General features: G+C 43.3%; 1 protein-coding gene across 1 annotated transcript in view; it reads left to right on the top strand.

Moving 5' to 3' along the window:
- LOC306747683 (phospholipid-transporting ATPase IH-like) overlaps positions 1–27351 on the top strand; it is a gene marked incomplete at both ends in the record, with an annotated part of 28575 nt that extends 1224 nt beyond the window's left edge. The window contains 29 exons of the mRNA XM_079230765.1: positions 7274–7396; positions 7642–7731; positions 8950–9030; positions 9775–9882; positions 12484–12612; positions 13642–13745; positions 13856–13906; positions 14060–14124; positions 14226–14307; positions 14407–14557; positions 14654–14851; positions 14941–15114; positions 15738–15904; positions 16580–16651; positions 17663–17736; positions 17847–17950; positions 18067–18248; positions 18667–18900; positions 19249–19426; positions 19523–19625; positions 20118–20263; positions 20643–20702; positions 21327–21454; positions 21559–21694; positions 22207–22230; positions 23120–23185; positions 23457–23560; positions 23655–23820; positions 27079–27351. Coding sequence (XP_079086891.1) covers positions 7274–7396; positions 7642–7731; positions 8950–9030; positions 9775–9882; positions 12484–12612; positions 13642–13745; positions 13856–13906; positions 14060–14124; positions 14226–14307; positions 14407–14557; positions 14654–14851; positions 14941–15114; positions 15738–15904; positions 16580–16651; positions 17663–17736; positions 17847–17950; positions 18067–18248; positions 18667–18900; positions 19249–19426; positions 19523–19625; positions 20118–20263; positions 20643–20702; positions 21327–21454; positions 21559–21694; positions 22207–22230; positions 23120–23185; positions 23457–23560; positions 23655–23820; positions 27079–27351 — 3573 coding nt within the window. The remainder of the gene's footprint in view (positions 1–7273; positions 7397–7641; positions 7732–8949; positions 9031–9774; positions 9883–12483; positions 12613–13641; positions 13746–13855; positions 13907–14059; positions 14125–14225; positions 14308–14406; positions 14558–14653; positions 14852–14940; positions 15115–15737; positions 15905–16579; positions 16652–17662; positions 17737–17846; positions 17951–18066; positions 18249–18666; positions 18901–19248; positions 19427–19522; positions 19626–20117; positions 20264–20642; positions 20703–21326; positions 21455–21558; positions 21695–22206; positions 22231–23119; positions 23186–23456; positions 23561–23654; positions 23821–27078) is intronic.

The following is a 27351-nucleotide window of genomic DNA, read 5'->3' as shown; positions in this document are numbered from 1 at the left end:
GTGTGTGTGTGTGTGTGTGTGTGTGTGTGTGTGTGTGTGTGTGTGTGTGTGTGTGTGTGCAGGTGCGTCCATGCTGTTGTGCGCTTATGTATGTGTGTTTGTCAGGCTTGTACCGGTAAGTGAGTGTTTGTGTGTGTGTGTGTGTGTGTGTGTGTGTGTGTGTGTGTGTGTGTGTGTGTGTGTGTGTGTGGTGACAGTATGTACAGGGAGCCTGACGGATGCTCCAGCAGGGCCATCAGGGGAAATCAGATCCGCTGGTGAGGCGGAGGTGAGGTGAGGTGGGAGGGATGGGGGTCAATGAACACGCCTCTCATCTCTCACCCTTTTTTTCTTTTTGCATCCCCGCTCTGCAACATTATGAAATAGACAAGGGATTAATCATTAATTCAATTATTGAATCAGAATCAGAGGGATGGTTGATGTATATCTGGTTCTCCCATTACTTGCGTATCACCCTCTATTAACCCTGCCATATTCTGAACAGCTGCTCCCTTAATGAGGCTACATAGAAGAATAAACATTACATCATGCAAGGTGATTAACATGTAATAAGCAAGGCAGCTGAGCCTTTTCTCTGGACAGAGCGAAGTAAACTCCCATCAAGGTCACCGTCCAAACATAGCCGGCCTCTCGTACTTTCACGATTTTGAGATTCTCAAAAAAAACAAAAGCTGAAAAAGTTTTAGTGATGACAGGATGCACTTTACTCCACCGGGAATGTACTTTCAACATCATAGCCCGTATTATCACTCTGTCCCTGGTGTGTTTTTGTGTCTGGGAAATTAGTATTTTTCAGTTGTGCTGCACTGATCTGGTGTATTGACAACATTGTCATTCACTTTTAAAATACAACGTTGAAGACTTTGTTGGGGACAAAATGATAAAGTCCTGGACTTGTTTCCTTTGTTGTGTGGGATGTTTACACAGTCCAACGGCCATTTGATGTTTGACCCTGAAAAGGAGGAACTAAAAACATCGAAAATAGATTCATACGAACAAGCAATACATTATGAAGGAAGCAGACAAGTTATAAAATATTGTAGACATCCACAAAAGAATGGTTCATAGTTCAGGATGCCCTCTGTTAAAAAATTGTGTTTATTACTTGAGATGATTCCCTGATGTGTCTGGTTCCTAATGCTTCACCTTGACAGTTGCATTAGCTGTCACTGTGAAGGTGTAAACTGTGTCTGCTGAAGCACTTCAACAGTCGTTCGCCTCTTTCCAGCACAGGACTTCATAATGAGAAGGAAATGTCATTTTCTGAAGGCAGTGCTTTCTGTCCTGCTCATAAGCCGGTTTTCTGGCTCAAGAAAAACTGCTGGTGAATTAAGCCTGTGTAGTTCATTAAATAGTTTTTGTGGAGAGAAAATAAGGTGTCATTTTGTTTTGCAGTGCGTGGAGTTTAAATGGGAAATGTAGTTGCGTAATAACCTAAATCTGTGAAACTTATTTCACCCTGTTGGCATAAAAGAACGGCTAAGCCTACATACAATAAATTATATAGTGTATAATTAGTGTGTGTGTGTGTGTGTGTGTGTGTGTGTGTGTGTGTGTGCGCGTGCATGGAGGGTCAGTGCATGTACTCGTCCACCGTCTCCACTGCCTTCTCTTTCGTGCCTTTTGGTCGTCTGGTAATAATAATAGCGATGGCGTGATGCCTCAGAGTGGCGCAAAGAGTGAGAACTGTATGAGGTCATGCTCTGCATAAGAGGGATGCCGGTGGTCGCAAGAGACGTGATACCTTATAGGGGCAGAAATATGTCCTCTTCTTTTTTTAATGTTCACCTTTTCCCTTTTACAAAACCGCCTCTTGTGATAACAACATTTAGATTCATATCATGCCACGGCTTTCTCCTGTCCTCAGCTTGCTTTACCCTGACCCCCCACCCCCTCCTTTACATCTTATCTAAACACATGACTGTTAGTCTCGCGGAGACCTCTCACGACCTCAGCAGATAAAAGAGAAAGGCCAGCCATGTCTCGCTTTGGTCAAATGGGTGCTGGCCGTGCTGAAGGGCTTTCGAAGGGTTTCTAGCAACTTTACAGCTCTTTGAGTCCCCTGGCCGGCGGTGAAAGGCACAACACAACCTGCTAGATTACTGTTTGCCACATTAGCTGCTACAAACGGTTAAGGGCAGTCTATTCCTGGCTGCCGCTCCCCCTCAGAGATGGGGCCCTGGCGGAGAGACAGAGGCTGTAGGTGACAAAAACACACAGGATTTGTGTTTGAGCCTGCTGGGCCGTGTGTGTGTGTGTGTGTGTGTGTGTGTGTGTGTGTGTGTGTGTGTGTGTGTGTGTGTGTGTGTTAGAGACAACAGCCATGCAGCGGCCTGCCGACTCATGGGAATCATCTTATGTCCTGCAGCGTGCCCTGGACACAGAGGTTTCATTATGAGACACGGTTTCAAGCCTTTAGTTAGAATGTTGTCTCACAAAATGAGAAAAAAAAGGGTTTTCTTTTTAGAATTCATATTACAGTGGCGGGAGAAAAGGAGAGACGAGTGGGAGGGGAGAGAAGAAGTAGCACAGCTGGATTAAAGACTTATGTAACAGTTGGATCACAGCAAGTCAAGTGGGAGAGGAAGCTGGGGCAACAACAGAATACAAATGTTGTCATTTGAAAGCAATCTTCTCATATTTACCCTTTAATCCCGGTGCAGGTATATAGTTATTTGCGTCATCATTGAGACAGTGTATGCAGGCAAGAAGGTCACCATTTTTTAAATCATATTTTCCAACCAAAATACTGGGACATGTGTTTTTCTGTCTGCATATGTGTGGCAATTTCTCCAACATATTGTCTCATAAATAATTATAATAGCTATGTCCTCTCTCCTTAGTTCATTAGTTTTGTCCTCGCTGCTGCTTTTGATGTTTACTCTTTCATCCTGTTTGGTTCTAAAAAAAAGGTTGTCCACAGAAAACACACACACACACACACACACACACACACACACACACACACACACACACACACACACACACACACACACAGACCTAATTGAACCAAATAAAAGCACCAAAAAGATCTCAACATATATTGTCTTGAAAAGTAATACTTATATTTTTCTTAAAGCCATAAGATCCCACACATTTGATCTTCATTACATACACAACTTAATTGCTTAATTAATTTGCATTATGAACCTGCAGACATATCATGCTGTCTGTTGCTGCATACTGTGTTGCTATGGCGATTAATGGCATGAGTAGCAGCAGGTGCTTGTTGAACAGGTCACATGGTCACCTCTTTGGTCACATGGTCACCTTTTTGGTCACAAAAGACATAAAGCGATCGCAAACTTCACAGCTTCTCTTAATGAGAATATTGAAATAATGTAACATTCATACCCTGTATTTACCATTAAAATAATGATTTATTATTGTGCTTTATTACATTGAATTACACCAATACAACTTAAGAAGTAAGTAGTAATAACTTTATGATGCATAACTAACCAGTCATTTAGTCTGACACTAGTAGCATAATATTTTGTTGTAAATCCGTGTTATTTTTCTGTAACATTATTTCAAATTTTGTTCAGTTTCTGACCTTATTAAACAGCAGCATATAAAGTCTCAGGTCAGATATTTCAACTATAATATATATTTGACCCTCTAATCTAAACGGGTTATATATCGGTGAGCTGGCATGAGCTTGCCCAGTGAGCTACATTCAAGTTACAATTGTTGTGTAGTCATGGTTTGTGTGTTTCTCCATCCTCTGTCCAGTTAACACGAGTAGTTCATTACGGAGGAGCTCACTCAGATAAATTTGATCCGTGGTTAATGAGCGGTACCGGCTCAACATGCTGCGGGCCTCTGCAGCACAGCGTGGCCAGACAGCGGCGGAGGGACGAGACCCGACCATTTAATCAGGCCAGTTAATGGGGTATACATTTTATTACACCTCTGCGGCAGAAAGAAGCTACATCCTGGGGAGAGATCACAGGCACTGCCAGGGTTGGCTTTCCCACAATGAAGATATGTACACCACTAGTCCTGTAAAGCGCTATAAGCCAGAGTCAAAAGGCAGAACTTGAGAGGCTTGCTGGGCTTTTTAAAGCGGCGTTTTAAACCTTGGCGGACACGCTTCTGTTCTCTCATGTTGAATCCAGAGTTTCAACAGTTCATAACTCATCTGAACAAGAGGGCGCACAAAAGGAGTTGCAGTCGAGGGATTTTTTTTGCTGTTCTCAAACCCATCTTGTCATCGCTGTGATTGATGGTGATGTAAGACCAGCCTCTCTGCGAGGACGCGCTTCCATGTTGTTAATAAAGACAAAGCCTCCATGTCCTGCATCCAACCAGCCAGCCACTTTGTGTGATGGAGCAGCCGAGTGAAGAGGGAACAGTGGACTGGAGGTTGATTCGGATCAGTGAGGATTAATGATCGGATAACTACGAACCACAATGCAATCTCTCTGCGTCTTTCTCCGTCCCTCTGCCACTTCACACTGTCCGGGCGTGACGCGCACCGCCGAGAGACGGAGGGAACAAAAGGCCGCAGAAAGAAATATGGAGGCACGGAGTCTGGGAATTGTGGATTTAGGAGGATATAAATGTTGTGACAGATGAAGTGGAACATAGTGGATATGCTGTATCATAATCAGGATATTAATAAGGATTATCACTGCTCCATTATTGTTTATATTATGTTTATTTGCACACTTTCCCTCTCTTTGTGTTCCACAACAATTTCCCTCGGGATTAATACAGTTTTATCTTATCTTTGCTGCTCGGTTCTGTTTGATCATTTTAGAATGAATGGTTTTGGTTTGGGACTGTTGGTTGAATGAAAGATGTCACAATGGACTTTAGTAAGTTATGATGGACAGCTTTTGTTACCTTTTTCAGACTAAATTATAGATCAATGAATTGAAGAAAACACCTTTTTTTCTCGCAAATGCTAAGACCCTTTTTATGAAACCAGGGCCTTCTTTATTTTCGTCCGATTTCAGCTGAGATCGGACCCTGAACAGGATAAGCGGTTACGGACGATGGATGGATGGATGGGCTTTCTTTATTGAACCTCTACACACAAAAACAAAAAACATATCCACAAAATGCAAAACATCATACATGTCTCGCAAAAGCAAACACTTAATTCAAAAACCATATCAACTCTGCCACAAACTTTATTATTTACATTTTTACACAAAATATATAAATATAGCATTCAAGCTGATTTATAATTGATTATCTTTATGATATTTACATGAAGAACAGGTTACTTACTGACAAATCATCAAGATCTGTTGGCATAACACAATTGTCCCGATGAACAATTGAAGCCGGATGAGTAATAATCTGATTGTTGTAGCTGTGTAACATGAAACTAGGCAGGAGTGTTTAATCCTGAGCCAAGGGATTGTTTTTGACACAGTTTTGTTTTGACACCAGTGAACGTGACTCTGCACGGCAGGTTGTGTGTTTTTAATTGTTTGGTTATTTACCAATATACTACAATGACTCATGCTAAATCATGACATCTCAGCAATTAAAGCTTCTATTTTTCTTTTTACTTGTCAGCCTCCAACCTCTTAACCTGTTCCTCTTTTTTCTCTTTCTTCTTTCCTCATCTATCTTCCTCCTTGTTGCCTTCGTCACGGTGACTGTCGTCATTTCATTCTTTTGTCCTCCTCGGCCTACGGCTCCTGCTGCTTGCTCCACTTCAATTTGCGACTCTTTTTTTCCAGCTCACTTTTCATCTCACCGTCTCTCTGGGTCACGGTGACCCCCCCCCCCGCCCCCCAATGTTTTGGAGAGGCCTCCAGTCGGCTGACACTGTTGGCTCCGGGTCTATTTTTATCCCACTGCCAAGCACCTGTTGATCACTGCGGATGATTTTAGATCTGTGACTCTGAATTCTTCGCGATTGCGACTCCCCGCTATGACGCAGATTCTGTGATTGCAGATTTCACTAGAAAAAGGGAAATTATCCCTCGTGTGATTTTGTGTCCAGACTTAATGGTGGAAGTTGATGGTAGTATTCCAGTTAACGCTTTAAAAAAAGTTATGGATTTGAACCGACAAAGTAACAGAGGAGACACTGAACAATAAAAGATGTTGTCATTGGCAGTGATGAGCCACGTCTCTGCCAAAATGTTGAGGACCTTTTAAGCAATGAAGCGCTGCTTCCACTGAAGTGCTTGTTCCAGAACTTTTTGCTAATGGTCAACACTTCTGCTTTGAGCTGTGTCAGGCAGGCTGCTTTCCAAAGGCCACGCTCACACTGCCGACTCGGGCCAAAGCATTAGGAGCCATGTAGCAAGCCAGATGGAAACAAACAGCCGATTGCCGAGCTCCCTCCACTTTTTATTTTTTTATTTTAGTGCTCTCTTTCTACACTAGTGTTTGATGAAGGACACCTTGGAAAACATTTGTGCTCCCAGAATGCACCGTGTTAGGCCCCTGGGAGATACTTAGATGGAACATAAATGAGAGATGAACTGAGTTTGAAGTGTGCATACGTCCAATGTGCTTTCATTGTTTTGTATCACAGCACCAGGCTTATAGTAAAACCAACCGTGTTGTTGTGGTTCTGTGTAGAAGAGTAATGGAAGCATGGAGCAGACTGCAGAGAGGTCCTGCAGGAAGAAGTGAGAAGATGAATGATGAAACCACACTTGTGTGACTCAGTGCCGATGCCGCGTGCACACATCGGCATACATGCACTCATCCTTCAGTCTGGTCTGGTCTTCGTAGCGGCTGAAGTTGTGCAACAGTCTTGTGTCAGCTGCCCTTAATTCATTTTAACTTTATTTGGTTGTTTAGGACAACTTTTATGAGTAAAGTAATCAGTGAATGACGTTTTTCCATTTCCATTGTGACATCATCAAAGTGCTTATCGTTTTAGCAGCAAATCATTAACTTAAGCATTTTTGCCTGATAAATGACTTGATGATTCATTTTCTAATCAATCAATTTTCTAATTATTTCAGTATTGGTTAGTGCTGAAACAAAGGAAAACATTATATATTCAGTCAAAATTGGCATATGTTGCTTAAAAGAAGATAAATAATTGAATTCCTTGGGCGTTGCCAGCTTGCATTTAATTAAAGCATGGCTGTCAAGACATTTGGGTTTGGTTGTAAGGTGTTTGTGAGGGCGGTTGATAAAGTGTTATCAGTGTAATATTCCATAATGAGAGTAAATAGCTTCTGTGATGTAAGTGAACTCATTACGAGGCTGAACACTGATTTAACCCCATTTTCCCCTCTCCTCCTGTAATGCTATTTATAACGATACATATATCTCTCTCCATCAGTGTGTGGGGGAGGAGATCTGGGTGGACAGTCGGACGGTGTACATCGGTCACAAAGAACCTCCTCCGGGGGCCGAGGCCTACATCCCTCAGCGTTACCCCGACAACCGAATCGTCTCTTCCAAGGTGAGCGCGGAGCCGGAGCCGTAACGTTGTTCGTCATCTCCCCGTGCTTTTGTTTCGTCTTGAGACAACCATGTAATCTCTTTTGTGGCCATGTTTTTTGTAAGGATGACACATTTCACTTTGCCTGTTTTCGTTAAACTGTGCGTCACCGTCTCTCCCCCCAGAGGGTCTGGATGATAATGTGCAGTTGTCTCCCTTTCTGTTTTCATGTGCGATAGTAATTCTGCTGTCGCTTTGTCCCACAGTATACCTCCTGGAACTTCATTCCCAAGAATTTGTTTGAGCAGTTCAGAAGAATCGCCAACTTCTACTTCTTGCTCATATTTCTGGTCCAGGTGAGACTTTCTATGAAAACCATAAGCAGTGGTCATTTTTACACCATGAAGCTCCAAGGAAATTAGTCTATTTGTCATTTGTTAAAACAGACAAAATTGAAAAAGAAAAAAAAGACCTACAAAAATTCTGGAGGAGTTTGAAAGCTGAACACTGCCTCATTTTTACATAAGTAACTAAGTAGTGGAGATTATTGCTAGTCATTTTCCAAGAATATGTCTTTTTAAAATGCATGTGGTGCAAATCTGCAAACATTAGTTAGATGGTGCAGAGTGTTGAGCTTGTTCTAGGATCTGTGGAACCAGAAAATCATGTGACAACATTTCAACACAGCAGCTAATTTGGCGAAGTTGGCTTCCCTTTACTTGAAGAAAAAAAATAAACAAATTAAAATGAATAAAACCTTGGGGAAAACAGTATAAATTATCAGTTATGATGTTATTTTTTTAAATTTTTAGATCCTCAAAGACTTAAACTAACTCAGGTTGGTAAAAGGTGCTCTTTAAGCAATCGTGTGCTTGGGCCAATCAAATGAGTGCTGATAGCAGTTCAGACTCTCATTGTTCCCTGATTTCAAAATAAATGCAGTTATCCAAGATTAACAATGAAATCCTTTCCTGGTTACCTCGATGAGGATTACCAACATAATTTGAATTTGCTGACACCATATTATCCTGAAATAATAATGAGTAATAATGAGTGCTGTCCTGCTGCGTGTCTGTCTGTCTCAATCAGAGAGAAGCAGCTCTGTCATTGAGCTACTAAACTACAACAAATGTTGAAGAAACATGCAAGGACAAATTCATCCTAGAGGAGGAGAATACAGCTATTTCTTTACCAGCAGTCTCCTTCGTAGACCAGAATGCAACGCAGCCACAGCTGAGGTCTTAGTGTGCTGTGTTTTATCAGTAGCATGTGAAATACTGCACCCTCTTAACGGGACAAACAGGGCATGAAAGCAATGTCTGTACAACTCTAGGTTGTAAACTAACCCAGAATGGAGTGCAGATGGAGGAAATCTAACAGTATTTGATTACTGGGATATTTTAAAGGTGCCAGATTGGTGCTTGTCTTGATTCCTTAATACAGAATCTTTTTCCCTGCTGCACTTCCTTACTCAGCGTTAATTGGCATCCTCTCTCCTCTCCTTTCTGTTGTCCCTCTTCAAACCCCCCCCGACCCCCCGTGCACCTTCCTCCCACTCTTCCTCTCCCTTGCAGCTTATCATTGACACCCCCACGAGCCCAGTCACCAGCGGCCTGCCCCTCTTCTTTGTTATCACTGTCACTGCAATAAAACAGGTAGGACACAAACAAAACATGCACACATTTCCGGGAAATATTGCCAGCAAAGATCCCCGCTCACACAACAACTCCCGGCCTCAAATACGCATGCATGCACACACAAACACACACACACACAAACACACACACATACACACACACACACACACATACACACTCGCTCACTCACTCTCCACCAATCGGCTGCTCTATTATCTGAATATACACATTCCTCTCCCAGCGAAAGGACATGCCATTGACTATGTCTGGTGATGTGAGAAATATGATAATGAATGGTCTTCTCTGTTAATCACTCTAACTGAAGATCCCATGCCCCTGGGAGACGCATCCTCTCTCCCGCGTCCCGGTACTGAGGGATGGGAGTATTATCAGTGATAGATGGAGCTGTTCTGCCGAAGGTAGCCTGAGCTTTGCTGAGACATAAATCTAAAACTTGACGTTTTGGCTAGAAATCCAGGAAACCGGTCACTGAGCCCAGGGAGCACAATGCTAATTAATTACAGAGTATGACTTTCACCTCTCCGCCACCGTCTCTCTTGACGCACAACTATGCTTTGACCTCGATTTTTTTCCTGCACAATAATCTATAATCTCTGTTTACCCCCTGCCAATAAACTCATTGTCTTTCTCTTCCTTTCCCCTTATGATCTCTCTCTCTCTCTCTCTCTCTCTCTCTCTCTCTCTCTCTCTCTCTCTCTCTCTCTCTCTCTCTCTCTCTCTGCTTCCCCCTTGGTCTCTCAGGGCTACGAGGACTGGCTCAGACACAAGGCTGACTGTTCTATAAACGAGTGTCCGGTGGACGTGGTGCAGCAGGGGAAGGTGGTGAGAACACAGAGTCACAAGCTACGGGTAAGAATGGCCTCATTAGAGCAGCACAGCACCTGAGGCCACACAGCAACATACAGCACTCTGCTGCATAGCTCTCTTTTTCTATCACTGTCTCTCACACTCCCCTCTTCTCGTTCTCTCAAACTTTGTTCGCTTCCTCTCCGTTTCTCGCGCTTCTCTTTCCCACCAATTAATTGCCCTGAAACTGTAGTAGAGGGACAGGTCCAGTTGCCCCCGGTGCACTACGCGAGAGTCCCGTGGCAAGTGAGCAGGACTGATGTATTTCATGAGTGAGGGTATTTCTGTCATCATCCAGTGATGTTCTCTTCTGTCATTCTGATGCACCAGCAGATCAGTGTTTGGTATTGCGCTTTCATTCTCGAAAATGTGTTAGTATTTATGGCAGGTATGTACTTATTTATAGGTTATTGCCTTTTTATAAAGTAGTTTGTATTGTTACTGATGGTGACTGCCTGTCTCATGTTGAATTCAAATGGAGTACCCTGTCAGAACGGATTTCATTTTTAACTCAGACATTTGCTCTTGACTTCAGTACAAACATTTCAGGCGACACTTTTGGCGGCCATGTTTAGTCTTCTTTATCAAGACAGGGAATCCTCTTGGCCCATCTTTTGTCTGTAAACCAGCACACAAGTTGCTCTTTGTCTGTTGCATCTTTGACAAAGGAAATCTGGGAACTGAATTATTAATATGAACGAGCAGTTACCATACAAACATAGGTGTTGCCAAGTCAACCAGGACAAAGGTCTTACAGGAACTGAGTGGCATTATTATATATTCTCATTATTGTCATGGCATTAGACCGCTTCTCAATATGCTATACCCTGTCTGTGTCGGTCCCAAGCATAATCATCCCAACTGATAATTAATCAAAAATGTGTCACAAATATATACTTTATTAAAGAAGAAGACAAAATATATCTCCTTTAACAGCTGCAGTCTTTACTCAAATAGCTGTCAATAGCATCTTGCTGGGGACTATTTTTAGTGTTTACGGGCAGTGTATGTGGGGGCGACTCACAATAAACTATAATTTATTTTACTGAAGGAATAAACACAATCAAAAGCTAGTGTACGCTCGAGCATCTGCTTCATCTAAAACTCACAAGATCAGAGGTAACTGATATGATAACGCCAAATATTAACCAACCAGAAGTTAGACATAGTTTGAGGTCACTACTGGTCTATAGAAATGACTGTTGAATTAAATCACCACAATACAGTTTTAAAAAACATAAAATTTTATTTACAAAGGTCTCAAATATTTCTGTCTTACCTGTTATAGACAATAACATTAGCTATAGGTTTCACTTCATTATTTATATCTTCTTTTGTAGTTGTGGGCTGTCAGGAGACGGTTTACATGAATCCAGTGACTTGTGCATGAAGAAGGCTGTTCAGTCCTTTTCTGTGGACTTCTAGTCAGCGCCATTCGACCTGTCGTAAACAAGCTTGATGTTGATGAATGAATGCAGTGAAGAAAGAAATGTCGGCCTTATTGTCCCGACCAGTTTGCTGCGATTCTTTGACGGGTTTAAGTGAGAAAAATATCTTAAATTGCATTCTACATGGTGTGAAAAGAGTCTTTAAAAGTCTTACACTTGATGTGGTGAACACTGCAGAAACCCTGATTCCACAACGGAGGTGAATAAATCCAACAGTGTTACTTTTTAAAGACAGATTGCAGAGATCAGCACAATACAGCAGCGAGACGATAGAGTAGAGCCGATATGAGGTCCATTAATATGTTTTTTGTTTTATTCAGTGGTCTTATTCCTGGTAGGGGATGTAGGGGTGAAGATTTCTCTAGAAAAACATGAACCAGTTTCACTGAGCCGGCATATTACTCTGCAGATATCTATCTCGCATCATCCTGGCATAAATGAAAACAGAGGTGTCAGACTACATAACGTGAGTGTCTAGCTCAGCACCTCCTGTGTAGACGTGTAGATCCGATGTATCTCAGTCTTGCTTCTCCATTGTGTCGCAGGGTATATAATAGGCGCCGGTACATCTCATTTCTGCTGCGTCTGCTGCTCTTGTCGAGGGATGTTGAGCGGCGTCTTAGAACAAGGCTTGAATACAGCTGCCCGGCCTTGAAGGGTACATAACTGTATAGTTTGCGTTGCCATAGCAGTAGTTTTGGCTGGATGTCACGGGGCGAGAAAGACATTTCACTTCAGGAAACAGAGACTCTCGCGGTGCCTCGTTCTGTCTCCCTTTGTCTGTCTTCCGGCGCTTTCTGTACCAAGGTTTCTCACCACCAGAGATCAAACGGAGAGGATTAGTGTGTGAATAGGGAGCAGGAATAATGATGAATATATTAATCATGCAAAATCAGAGAGCGTGTGTCATGTGTATGGTCACCGTGGAGATGGGATTTATCAGAGCTTAAGCTGCTCCGCAAGCATAATCCGTTATGCAATTTCTCAATCCTTTGAAAAAAAAAAAAAAAGGAATGGTAAAGGATGAGCAGACGGTTTACCGCAGGTCTGTGTTTTTGTCTCTTGCCATCCGTGTTTACGTGAAGCTCTCTTCAAAATGCTTCTCATATATTATTGCGTTAAAGCCCTTACTTCCTGCTCTGTCCTGCTCTGTCAGGTGGGGGACATCGTCGTGGTGCGGGAGGATGAGACTTTCCCCTGTGATCTCATCCTGCTCTCCTCCAGCCGCCATGATGGGACCTGCTACGTCACCACTGCCAGCCTGGACGGGGAGTCCAGTCACAAGGTGCCAGGACTAGTGCCGGCTTTTGATTAGATAGCATTTCATTTATCGTTAAATTAACTCTTTGATCGCAAAACAGGGAAGCTTTATGATAAAAAAATAACATGTGAGCTAATTTTAACGCCTTAAAATAAAATGCCATAGAGAGCAAAAAGTTTCCAAAATGTGAGAATTTTGTGCTTTTCTTTGTCATACAGTGATAATAGACTGAATATATTTGGTTTTAAATTGTTCATCTTACAAAACAAACAATTTGTAAACATCACATAAACTGCGATGCATTTTCCATTTTTTTCTGACATCAATCAATCTAGAAAATAATCCATAGATTAATCGTTGATGAGAGTAACTGTTAGTTGCATCTCTATACTTCAAGCAATCAACACATGAACAATGCATAATGATGTAAGCACGGCATTTCACATTTTCACTTCCCCTCTGATGTTCATCCATGTCACTCACATGACCTAACACATGGCTGAGCACATACACACACACAGTTGGGTTTTCATGACTTTCTGAGAAATTATATTAACACACATTTATTTCCTGGAGACTTAGCCTAATTATAACCATAACCACTACCAGCCTAATCCTGACCTCAAACCTAAACCTATCCATACTCTCCCCTGAAACCAAGTCTTCACATTAAAATGTAACGATTTACATTATGGGATCGTGCCGTTTTGCCCCAAAATCAAGACGAGTCCCCACAATGTGACTGTGTAATCAAATGTATGTCCCCACAAGACCAGTCAAACCCACCCACAGACACACACACACATAGCATATGGTAGAGTGCTCCACCCACGCCCTGGGGGCGTCACCCCCTGATGTGCTCACCATCCCAGCATGCTGTCCTCCTCTGCTGATCCGGTGGAGCGCTCTGTAACAGCTCGCCCAGTCATTTTGAAAATCAGCTGAAAGCCAGACTGAGGAGTCAAATGAACCCTGCTCTCATTAGTGCCTGCAGGTGACATTTCCCTCTGTTGTCTTCTTCTTCATCCCCCTTCCTCCACCTCCCTATCTCAGACCTATTATGCAGTACAAGATACCATGGCCTTTAGAACGGAGCAGGAGGTGGATTCGCTACATGCCACTATTGAATGTGAACAACCACAGCCTGACCTCTACAAGTGAGTGTGACACACGCTCGCTGATGCATCTTTGTACACATGTTATCATCCACAACCTCTGAGAAGAAGATCTTCCCTGTTGATTTGACTCTGCTGTGATTATTTTGCAGATTTGTGGGACGCATCAATATTTACAAGGACAAAGAAGAGCCTGTGGCGAGGTGAGAGTAATTCTATCGTAGGCAGATACTCTGTTTTTAGTTCTCAGGAATAGCTTTTATTGACATGGCCAACTCTTTTTCTCAATTAATCAAATGTCTTTAATGGTTTTTCTGAAATAAAAAACAGCCAAGGATTCTGTTTCATTCTTGCAGACCACTTGGGGCTGAGAATTTGCTCCTTAGAGGAGCCACACTGAAGAACACACAACATATTTATGGTAGTAATATGCAGATTCACTGTTTAATGTCTCTTGAATGTTTGCGCTGAGGAAATGCTGCTGTTATCGGCTTGATGACTCAGGGTTTTCTCTCCCCTCAGCTGTTGCAGTCTACACTGGTATGGAGACTAAGATGGCGCTTAATTACCAGTCTAAATCTCAGAAGCGCTCCGCTGTAGAAAAGTATGATTAACGTCCCCACTCCTTCACCTGCATGATCGACATTTAAAGTTTGATTGATTCCCGCTTCCTCTTCCTGATTTTGACTCCGCCTCTCTGCAGGTCGATGAATGCCTTTCTGGTCGTGTATCTGTGCATCTTGATCAGTAAAGCGGTGATCAACACCGTTCTGAAATACGCTTGGCAGTGGTCTCCGGACCGGGACGAGCCCTGGTACAACCACAGGACTGAGAACGAGCGCCAGCGCCACGTGGTCAGTTCATCGACCTCTCACTCACAAACACAGTCTTTACACCCAGTCCCAAATCTCGGCTCCCTAAAACTTCACACCTGACGTCTTGTCTTCCAGGTGATCCGAGCATTCACAGACTTCCTGGCCTTCATGGTCCTCTTTAATTACATCATCCCGGTGTCTATGTACGTGACGGTGGAGATGCAGAAGTTCCTGGGCTCTTATTTCATCACCTGGGATGAAGAAATGTTCGACGAAGAGCTGGGGGAGGGAGCTCTGGTCAACACCTCTGACCTGAATGAAGAGCTAGGACAGGTACATGAGCACACACACACACACACACACACACACACACACACATTTGCATACAGTATCTGCATTACAGGATCTTCCTTCCCTCCCAGGTGGAGTATGTGTTTACTGATAAGACAGGCACTCTCACTGAGAACAACATGGAGTTTATTGAATGCTGCGTCGATGGGAACGTCTACGTCCCGCATGCCATCTGCAACGGCCAAATCCTCAGCGCTGCTTCCAGTATAGACATGATCGACTCCTCACCTGGAGGATACCGGAGAGTAAGTATGTGTGTTTCACAAAGTACGCAGGCTTCTAAATCCAGCCTGAATAGACGCATTGTAACTCTGCTAGTGAATAGAGACAGAGACAAGAATAAAGGCAACTCTTAACATATTTTAGTTGAAAATGACAGAAAGCCATGCTGGCGGATTAACTGAGATGTCACGTTGTCAGGCAGGAGAACAAATGTTTGTTTTGCTGATCAACACAGTAGGGATGCAGCCTGCATATCCAGTTCATGAACACTTTGACATTGTCTTTGTAACCCCTAAGTGTTTGCTGTGTCTTACAAGGGGGAAGAAAAAAAAGTCCTCTGGTACACAGAAAAGTGATGAGCCTCGCTTTTCTGGCTGTGGCAACAGTAATTAGTTTAGATGTAATAGAAGAAAAATGTGTGTAGTCAGCATGAGCAGCAGAAGCCACCACAGATGACCAGAGAGAGAGAAAGGCACTCCCTGCCAAAGCGTTAAGTGCAGAAAAACAGATTTTATGGATATGCTGCATTATTGCAATGTAGTTCAATATTACTGTTTTTAATAGTAACTGAGAAACCAAATGCTCTGCAAATGAAATGAACTTAACTGTTGCATTTGTAGAACTGAATGTGCGTTTGTGTGTGCAGGAACACGAGGATCTGTTTTTCCGGGCGCTGTGCCTGTGTCACACGGTGCAGGTGAAGGAGGAGGAGACGGTGGACGGCATCAAGAGGGGCATCCACCAGGGAAAGCCCACCTCCTTCTACATCTCCTCCTCACCGGACGAGGTGGCTTTGGTGGAGGGAATGAAACGGTAAACACACTAAAACACCAGCAGCAAAAATGACTTTGCAGCCCACAGTTTAGATTTCGAGCTTCATTTTGACGGTGCTTACATTCACATCCCATGAACGTGTCAGAGAACTGTAGCTATTTATATTCATAGTCCCCCAATATAAGCTGACCAGGATAAATGAAACTTGAATGAATCATTGTGTTGGACAAGCTGAAAATCACTTTCCACAGTCGCACACACATTAGCAACAACTGGACGCGTTGTTTGTTCTTCAGCAAGTGAGACAAACAACAACAGATCGAACACAGACTGACTGACATGTAGCCAGTCAAGATCACACCACTGCTTGACAATAAAGGACTCGATAACTGTTTCTGTTTGTAACTGAACTTCCTGGATCGTGTTTCACCTGAAGCACCGTGGCCACGTCGACACGGACCCTTGCGTTGTTTTTTACCGCGGGTCTATTTCTGCTCTGCACGTGGCCGCAGACACATGTGAGACACATGGTCCAAATCCCAGTTTCACATATGTCTTTCACACATGTGAAGAACTGTCGTAAGCGTATGTGTGAGCTGTGCTCAGGTTACGCTAAATGCATCAGAACAGCTTCCCAAGTGTGGCGCAAGTGAGTAATGCTGCACAGTTTATGTTGATCCTGAGAATCTCTCTGTGTCTCTGTCTCGTTGCCAGGCTGGGCTACACCTATCTGAGACTGAAGGACAACTACATGGAGATCCTCAACAAAGACGATGAGATTGAAAGGTTGGTTAGTTCGAGGTCTCTTGTGGTTTCACCACAGGAGATAAAACGGGAGTCATTCAGTTGATGGAGTTGTGGTCATGCATCAGCTACCTGGAGAGAAAGGGCTCTCAGATTGTGTTACATGTTCAACAGAGAGAAAAAAAACAGGGTTGTTTTTAGAAACTACTCAATCGGATCAAAATGCTCCAACTGATCTGGAAGAATGAAAGGCAGCAAGATTCCATTAGAGAGTGGTTTTGTGGGAAGTGTCGAATGTTTTGATCCGTAGGAAGTGCTCCTGTAGCCACCCTCTCTCTCTGCACCCATCACTCTCTGCAGTGGCCTGTCAATAGGGAGCTATTTTAAGGAAGCAAGAGAGCCAGAGAGGGGAGGGGGGCGTCCAGCAGATGTGAAGGTTTTTTAGGGAATGGAAAGACAAAAGGTTCTACTCTCACACTGGCTGTTTTCACCATTTGCAAGGAATATGTTTGCCTCTTACACAAACTACCAGACTACCTTTAGATGCACTTAATTCAAATCTCCAACCTCAGACTGATAATTTCAGTTTCACTTCATTTGAGTTACAGTTTGCATATTTTAAACTTTAAGGATCATCTGTTCTCAGAACTAGAAACAGAGAGGGAGTTCATTTAGTTAGAAGTGGATGTGTTGACATGGCAAGAGTGACAAAGTAAGTGACCTGCTTGAGAAATTATTGTATAAAATTACATAAAAAAGAATTATAAAACATTATCAAACCTCATTGTACTGCAGATAAAGGTGCCTGTTGAAGTCACAGCCACCCTTGAAAAGTCTGATCAAACCCTGAAATTGCTTTTGAGTTTTTGATATTACTTTCTTTTTCATCATAACCCTAACTTTTCATCATCATTTTCCACTTGGACAAAAGGACAATGTGCAGTGAGAACTGAGTTGGACCGATGTGGACTCGTTTTAATTAATTTGCAAGACTGAAAGAAGGGAAAGTTCAGAAAAATAAACTCCTTTATTGAAAGTCTGTCTCTCCTTCAGATTTGAGCTGCTCCATGTGCTGAACTTTGACTCTGTCAGGAGACGAATGAGCGTCATAGTCAAGTCAAGCTCAGGTAGGATGTACTCAATGTATCTTCATGCAGTTTATCAATCCATGATCGGACACCAGACTCTTTCAGTTTGTTTGAAATGTTTTTTTCTGTGTTTGTTTGTGGCATCTCAGGAGAATGCCTGCTGTTCTGTAAGGGGGCAGACTCATCCATTTTCCCTCGAGTCATCTCTGGGAAGGTGGAGCAGGTGAAAGCCCGGGTGGAGCAGAATGCTGTTGTAAGTGTACAGTTTTGGTGCATTGTGTCAGGCCAATTATTGGAATGAATCTATTAAATAATCTATATATCCATATATGATGACCCTCCATCTCGCTCTTCCTCACTGTAATGCAGGAGGGGCTGCGCACTCTGTGTGTCGCTTATCGAAAGCTGTCAGAGTCCGAATACCAGGAGGCGTGTCATCACCTGAACGAAGCCAAGCTGGCCCTGCAGGACAGGGAGCAGAGGCTGGCGCAGGCCTATGACATCATCGAGAGGGACTTTGTGCTTTTGGGAGCGACGGCAGTGGAGGACAGGTTGGTCGCCAAGGAGAGAGAGAGCGAGGGAGAGAGAAATATTTAAAAACACTGCAGCAGCGGGGGACAAAGGGGGAGATTAATGAGTCATGATGAAGTCGTCAAAGTATAGTAATGACTCATGAGGGTAAAAAAAGATTCATTCCGGGTTCTGATCGGTGACTCACTACGTTTACTTCTGTGCCTTTTTGTTTCCTTTATTCCATTTTATTTTCTGCTCTGTTGGATGTGTTTGAGCTCTCACAGGGTAGAGCCCAGTATAGTTCCATCAGCTGTCTGACACTTTGACTGCCTTGTAGATAAACTGGTACAGGGACAGGGTTGTTCATGCATTGGTAGTTGATTGATTGAAGTTTTGATGGATGCTTTAACCTACCGCACTGGAGGTTGAAACAGTTATCGACTTATCGATGCGCAGGCTCCAGGAGAAAGCTGCAGACACCATTGAGTCCCTGCACAAGGCCGGGATGAAAGTCTGGGTCCTGACAGGGGACAAGATGGAGACGGCGGCGGCTACCTGCTACGCCAGCAAGCTGTTCCGCCGCAGCACCCAGATCCTCGAGCTGACCAAGAAACGCACAGAGGAGCAGAGTCTGCACGACGTTCTGTTCGAGCTCAACAGGACTGTTCTCAGACAACGCTCTATTTCTGGGTACGAGATAATTCATGTGTATATCTGCAGCGCTCATTGTTTTCTCAGTAAATAGTGAACACAAGTTTGGAGTCCAAGGGGAATTTACAAAAATGTAAAACAAGAACAAGCTGCAAATGATCACATCTGAAACCGTCACCCTTTTTCATCACAACTTTAAATAAATGTCAGACTGTTTGCTGATACATTTTATGACGGAGTAATTGATTATTCGATAGTTGCAGCTTGACAATTTGTACGGTAAATACTGTGGATCCATGTATCATATAATCATAAACAATATTTCCTGATCTACAATTGGCTAAAACCAAAGCTCCCTGTTGATGGATCTGTGATATTTCCATCCAGGTTGTCAGTCGACTGCCTCGACTTCGGTCTGATCATCGACGGGGCCACTTTCTCTGCGGTGCTGAAGTCCAACCAGGAGGGCGCCGGTTCCGGCAACTACAGAGAGATCTTTTTAGATATCTGTCGCAACTGTAGCGCCGTGCTCTGCTGTCGGATGGCCCCACTGCAGAAAGCACAGGTGAGAGAGCTGCGCTTCACTCTACAGATGTAGCCCAGTCACGTTCCTCCGTGACCAACAGTGGGAGTGACTGACTTTGGGCTTCTGTTTCTGCAGATTGTGAAGCTAATTAAAGCTTCCAAGGAGCACCCCATAACCCTCGCCATCGGCGATGGGGCCAACGATGTCAGCATGATCTTGGAAGCACATGTGGGCATTGGTGAGTACATTTTAACACGTAATGATGAACGATGTATGGGTCACACACACAGACACACACAGACACACACACACACACACACACACGCACACACACACACACACACAGACACATAATGTCAACAAACATTTTTGGCGAGAATTCGTGTCAGATATGTACTGAGATATTAAACGTTTATTATCAAAGTCTTTCAACAGAAATCCTCACTTGAATAAATTATTAAATACATTATTATAATTGGTAACTATACAAAACAATTATAAATGGAACTTGATTTATAGAAAATGGCCACACCTACAAATTAGTTTAAAAAAACATGCATGCACTTGATTCTATTTGACTATCTCACATACAACAATACAATATATTTGTGATTATGATATATTAGTTGGGCTCTCGTCTCTATATTTAGTAAACCACCTTCATAAGTTACATGGCTGTGTTATATTCCTAATCATATTGTATGTAACCAATCTCCTTTTTCTCCTGAAGGCATCATGGGGAAAGAGGGCCGACAGGCGGCAAGGAACAGCGACTATGCCATCCCCAAGTTCAAACACCTGAAGAAGATGCTTCTCGTTCATGGCCACTACTATTACATCCGGATTGCTGAACTTGTTCAGTACTTCTTCTACAAGGTACGAGACGGATGTCTTGTGCGCTCCACTGGCTCACACTTCTAATCACCTTATGCTAATTCCCAGTGAAACACTGAGTTCAAAAGAACCCAATTTTGCAGCTACTCTGACAGATTACCGGATTCATGAAACATTCTCTCCTGGATTCACGGCTACCATGATCGGTGTGGGCGGCAGTGCCCTGCCAACTCGTTCATTTTTTCCCTTTTGGCAGGCCAGCTCTGTGCGGCCCACTCAGTGAGCTTATAGCAAACAGTCTCTGCATAAACAGAAATGTGTAGATCGCAGCATTTTTAGATTCTTCAAATATTTTGTCCTCGTCACAAGCTGATCACTCTCTCTGTGTGCTGTTTTATTTTCTCCACTTAAATCTTTCCAGAATGTATGCTTCATCTTCCCTCAGTTCCTGTACCAGTTCTTCTGTGGGTTCTCCCAGCAGGTAAGTACATCACACAGTGCAGTATGTGCAACGCCTTTACATATCCTCACAGTGTCTCAAATGAACTGGCTACATGTAGTAATTAAGTTTTTTTTTAAGTTTATGTTTGAAGCTGCATTAATTAATGTCAGAAAATGAACGCTCAGCTCTGCAGTTCCCCTCGGCTCCACTGAGCAATTTCACCCCTTTTTCGTTTTGATTTCATGATCTACAAACTCCTTTGTCATCATTCGTGTTTCCAGTTCTAATAAACTCACTTCACTGTATCTGGCAAGCACCGAACGGCTGAGTTAACAACTAGCTGGTCTCAAAGCAGCACATCTCACAGCTGAAGGACCTGCCATTGTTCTCAGAACAGAGCTAAAAAGAGACTTATCATCGTCAAAATAGTCAGAGCCACAACAGTAAATTAAATCTAATGTCGCCTGCTGTACTTGAAACTAGACAATTATGTGCACCATGTTCATTATAATAACCTTGAAAAAAACCTGTGATTTGTCAATATATTCAGCTTTCTCTGCTGCCCACAAGTGGCCAAAAAATGTAAATTCAAGTAGCTTTTAATTAAGATGGCCTCCAGTTCCAGATGTCTGACCTGTCTGTGTTGTCTTTGTCCCTCCGCAGCCTCTGTACGACACCGCCTATTTGACGTTGTACAACATCAGCTTCACCTCGCTCCCCATCCTCCTCTACAGCCTGGTGGAGCAGCACGTCACCATTGATAAGCTCAAGAGGGACCCCTCCTTGTACAAGTCAGTGCAGTTCAGATGAAAATAAGTACATTTTCCGTGACTTTTCCAATATAATCTTTGTTTCTTTTACTCAGCTGTTCCTTTTTTTCTGCCGTCTTTTTTAGGGACATAGCGAAGAACTCCCTCCTCCGCTGGCCCGTCTTCTTGTATTGGACATGCCTGGGTGTGTTTGACGCTGTTATCTTCTTCTTTGGTGCCTACTTCCTGTTTGACAACACCACCTTCACCAGCAATGGCCAGGTGAGCCTCTGTCTCCATGTCAACAGAGGCATTGAGACCTGTCATGTTGGGAAACGAGTAGAAACAGATCAGTTTGTGGGGTGTTCGAGGTGTCCTTTAGGGAAATTAAAAGAGAATAATGGAGACAAAGGTAGTGCTCCCTTTAAGAACACTCATCCATCTCCATTGGATTCTCATGAAAGAGGAGTTAAGTGTTACATAGTGACTTTGTGCTCATGTTTTTGTTATTATGGGTGTGTAACAGTAAGGTTTCTGCCCCTGTCGGTCAGCAACATTGGATCTCCATTCATATCGACAACACAGTAGCATCTTTCTCTGTATTGTTAATTTGTATCATGTCAACTGTTTTCAATTGCCGTTGGTCCTGTTTTTTAAGTTGAAACATCCTGAAATTCATTTTACCCTTTGTCCTGATTCCTTTCTCTTTTCTTCCCCCTCCTTCTCTCTGCTTCCTTTCTCTTTATTTTGCTCTTCTTCCACTTCTTCTACTTCTTCTTCTTCTTCTTCCTCAGCTTATGACCACCAACACACAGATGGTAAGCCTGTCTCCCTCCCTGTCAGCTCTCTCTGTCTTTTACACTTTTTTAGTTCATGTCGTACCGTTTAAGCTTTCAGTTTGACCGTTTCATCCCTCCTCACTTCATCGTCCATGCCCTTTCATTTGAATGTGTAGTTTTCCAGTGCTCCATTATTCCTCTAATCTCTGTAAAGCCCTGAATCCTACACCGTACCTGATCTTAACAACTCCACTCACATAATAGAAACCGTAGATGCTCCCCACATTATCCTTGTGTTTTGTTGTGCTGGTAAGTAAAGTAATGCTAGTATGCACTATAGATTAAGATCTAACATCTGTTTGTTGTTCAGTTTAACGTGTGTGTGCATCTGTGTGTATTCGTATGTCCAATGTATTTGTGGTGGCAGTTCTCGGGGTTGGTTGTTTTTTTAATTTCACTGCTTCAGCATTCAGGGTTTGGCTGGGCTCCTTTTGTCCTCTACTCTTTTTGTACAAACGAACGAAATTAGTTTATTGCATCCATGAAGAAAATAATGAATGAAAATAGGCACTCTTGCAAATAAGGTGCACTGGTACCAACAACCAGCTGTGGTTATTACATGAATTCCCAGGCTTTCTTCGTCTTGATTTCCCTCCACCCCCCCCTCCCTCTTTCATTCCCTCCCTCTCAACTCTCATTGCATCTGTCACCCCGGATGTGTGCTTAAACCGTTTCTAGGATTTTAGCAGGTAGAAAAATTTGGATGCAAAGAAAATATTCTCAGTTGAAATAGTACTCTTATTCAAACCGATCACCTCTCTCCTGTGTTGTGCTATGCACCGTGAAACCATAGGATGTCCACTAATCCATGGATGCTGAGTGATAGGGATGTGGTGCTAACCCTCTTCCTACCCCTCTTCCCTTGCAGATGTTTGGGAACTGGACCTTCGGGACGCTCGTCTTTACTGTGCTGGTCTTCACCGTTACGCTCAAGGTGTGTGAAAGCACATGTCTTCAGTAAAACAGGGAAGAAAAGAGACACCCTATGTCATTGTATTACATAATCCCTCCATTTAACTGAGTTCATTACCACTGCATGTGTGCCTCACCGTATGCGCGGACAAGCTCGCGGCACACACGTTAACTAGCACGTAAAGGATCGACTACACTGGCCGCTCAGTTTGCACAACATTAAACTCTGAAGGCAAAGTCATTGACTTCATTGACAGGCCGAGTGTTTACTATGTGTATTCTGTCTGTTTCAGCTTGCCTTGGACACACACCACTGGACCTGGATCAATCACTTTGTCATCTGGGGGTCACTACTTTTCTACGTTATTTTCTCTCTTCTCTGGGGAGGAATCATTTGGTATAAAATGCTCTGTTTCTTTCTAGCAAGTGCAACATTTATGTAGCTTCGGACATTTCTGAAACCCTTTTCTGTCTTCCCCGTTGCTGTGTAGGCCCTTCCTGAACTACCAGAGGATGTACTACGTGTTCATGCAGATGCTGTCCAGTGGTCCGGCCTGGCTCAGCATCATCCTGCTTGTAACGGTCAGCTTGCTGCCAGATGTCATCAAGAAGGTCCTGTGCAGGGCCATGTGTCCCACAGCGACCGAACGTGCACAGGTACGATCTCGGCACCAAGCTTTATATTGACTTGTTCCCAGGTTAGGGCTTTGTTTTCCTGTAGTGACTTCTGCTTTGCTAAAATCATTAACCAATTAATGCTTTCCTATTTTTAAAATTGTGCCTTTCAGCAGCTCATTTCAGTTCATAAACTGAAATGAGCTGCTGAAATAGTAAGTATAATCCCCTCCCATGCTAGCGGATACTTAAGAAATCATATCAATTAATCATCCAGGAACACCATTAGCATCCTAATAGCTTTGAGCAGCTGTGTGATTTAGAATGACTTTTTGTTCCCTGTGGCTTAGCCTCACCTCCCGTGAAACAAGCTTCACTGTGAACGGCAAAATGAATGAAAGGTCTGACAGATTTCTCCCTGCTGTGCTTTTTCCTCCCTTTTCTCTTTTCTCACTGCAACCTGATGGACCACCATCATCCACACCACTCTCCATCGCTCCCTTCTCCCTTTTCCTTTCCTACACCTGCCTTATCCTCCTTTTTCTTACTTTCTTTTTTTCTCACTCTTCATTACCCTCTCCCCTCCCACCCCCCACCCCACTGCTCCTGTGACTCTGCACTCTGCACTCACTCGCTCTTTCCGGGTAACTGCAGTCCACTCGCCCGTGCCTTACTGTGGAGCCGTCCACCATCTTCATGCTTTCTCAGTCCTCCAGCAGAATGAGTTTCTGATTGGCCCAGAGAGACAAGAGAGGAGCAGGAAGAGGAGGTGACTCTCTTTTAAGCCCTCATCTCTGTATGCATGGTGGTATGTCTCAGTGTGAACCACTTATTACTGTCTCAATTCCTCGCTTCATGTGAAACTAACCACTAGTAGCTATTTATGACGATAATGAAACAGTGTTTGGTTTGTTAAGGTTAGAAATGTATATTTTCCTGCCATTTTTTAAGTCACCCTTTCCATTATAAATATTTTGTGTCTTTTGTGTTTTGTTTTATATTTATTATATTTTGATTTACTGTTTATGCATGCCATGAATTATAATGTCTTTTATTTTGTCACCTTGTTGTGTACTTTGGCATGTTCCACAGTTCTTCTGAATCAGTTGGATTCGCAGAATGTCTTTCATTCAAAACACCACTTTGATATTTCTTATTTGTTATTTTGGTTATTTAAAAATCATTATCAACCGTTTCGATAAATTATTATTTGTTTTAAGTAATTTTCAAAGCCCAAATTCTCTCTTATCTCTAATCTAAAAAATATGCAGTTTTTTCTGTTATATTATTGGAAATTGATTGTTTTAGGGTTTTGGACTTTAGTTTGACAAAAAAAGACATGTGAAGACATCAACCAGTGCTCTTCAAAGTTTGAGGGGCAATTTTCTCTAAATTCTGACATTTTATAGACTAAATGATTTATCGAGAAAATAAGTTGTACTTGCTGTCCCAATTTATTGTCATCACTAAACCGTTAGAGATCATATGTTAGCTATCAGATAGTTTGACGTTGATTTACAGAAAAGGTGTGCAATCCCCAAAAGAAGGTTAGCAACCTCTTATTGCCAGAGATCCACAACATCGTTTAAGCTTCCCTCTAAAATGTGTCCTTGGAGATCAAATCAGGATTGAACAGTGGTATTTACAGCTGTGACTGACCCAGAGTGCACTGGGGGCTTATCGGAAGTCACATTCAGAGTTGGTCGGGATGTGAGTGACCATGTACACTGAACATAAAAGTCTCATCACTGCACTGAAAGACTGCCATGTCAAATTCTTAGTGTTAAGAGACAGACATCGGTGTGCAATGTGCTAGAGTTAATGTTTAAACTAACCAACCACAACAATGCTTTGAATCCACATCTGTAGTATGGGACCAGTCCTGTTCTGTAGCTGCGTGGTTGAGTTCACGTCATTTTTCAGTTTAGTTGATGTGGTCACAGTTACCACAAACAATGTAAAACACCTGGCTAGCCGAGTCAAGTGAGTATAGACACACAAGGTCTGAACAGGTTCATTTATCGCCTCACTTTCCTTTAACGTCATCCACAGAAGGTAAGGACAGCGGGGGCCCTGGAGGGCCGTGTGGCTCCTGGCACTGCAGATGGTGGAGGGGGAAGCAATGAGAGGAACCCACTCCACCCTGGTAGGACCTGTGAGGGAGACAGTGGAGAAAAAGCGGCTAGGAACTATGACTCCACGATGTCACACAGCCACAGCACCCCTCCCAGCAAACCCACAAGTACGCCCCCCTAGGTGGGCTAGGGTCACCATGGTAACAGCACACAGAGGGCGTTTACCGCGGGGAGTCGGGTGCTTACAGCTGCTGCCGTGATGCTTCCTGCTGCTCGGCACTGCATGGGGCATGTTGTTGTGCTATGGCTCAGGCTGGGGGGGGTTGGGCCTAAATAACCGCATCCACACAAGACATTTCCTGTCGTCAAACCGACTTTCAGGACTGGCAACCTCCAATTAACTCTGCAGTGCTGGTTGCAAAGCATGCTGGGCTTTTCACTGAATGTGGGATGGGAATTGGCTTGATCTGGGTAGCAGCCAATTGAGGAATTTGTATCTTCTCTTTATTAGACGCAGGCTACTTAACATCTATGCCACTTGTCAGGTAGGCTCTAACGAGTCGTAGGCTTGTTGTGACTCCTCTTTGGTGCTGGACTGTAGCTCAAGACTGATGTGAAAGTTAGCCAGAGGTTCTGAGTCAGAGGAGGTTAACTGTGAAATTTGAGATGACTGAGCTGGTTTTATAGGTTCATACAGATTTGAATAACATTTAGTTAGTAACTCAGTAAGTAAGTCATTTTATTTGGCAAGGTCACCAGTAGGTTGCCTCATCCAACTTGATGTCACGGATGAAACTGATGTGGAAAACTCCAGGTTGCCCAGGCAGCTTGGAGCTGAAAAGTACCATATTGTATCAGGAATACTGACATCTGGTGTTGAAAGAGGAAATAGCAAGTGTAATTGATGTCTTCATTTCATAATCTGTCACAACTATTAATCACGATGGGAACGTTTAGAGGGTTTCTCATCATTGATCAGTAAATTATGTCCAGCGTCTATAACAGGGTGTCATTAACCATTAAAACGAAACATCTGGATATACAAAACAAATCCATTAAACCTTCTGAATAAATCCCTGCTGTTTGATCTTGTGCATCAAGCCATCTCACATCTATTCTCACTCACAAGTGATTTGATCTGCATGGTGCGATTCTTCTTATTTCCTTTTTCCTGCCTCTGTGGTTTGGATTTTCTCGTGACGATGCCTCCTCCATCTCTCCGTAGGATGATGAGAAGCTGTCGCGGGCTTGCGTGGCCGAGTTGACTCCACTGTCCTCTCATCGATCCTACAAAGGCACGAGCACGGACTCCTCTCACCTCCACCGTTGCGCTGCGGAGACACTGGCGCTCCGCAGGTCGGATCCGCTTCCTCAGAAACTACTGGTCCACCTAGCAGAAGGTGGAGGGGCAGACTTGTGCTCTCTCAGCCCCTACATGCTCCGCCTCTCAGGAGAAGGATTCGCCTACTACGCTCCAGGGCCCGAGACCTCCGTGTGA

The sequence above is a fragment of the Taurulus bubalis genome, assembly GCF_910589615.1.
Source record: "Taurulus bubalis genome assembly, chromosome: 15".
In the NCBI taxonomy this organism is placed as follows: domain Eukaryota; kingdom Metazoa; phylum Chordata; class Actinopteri; order Perciformes; family Cottidae; genus Taurulus; species Taurulus bubalis.
The sequence above is the reverse complement of the archived record's forward strand: the minus strand, read 5'-3'. Positions and strand labels throughout refer to the sequence as shown.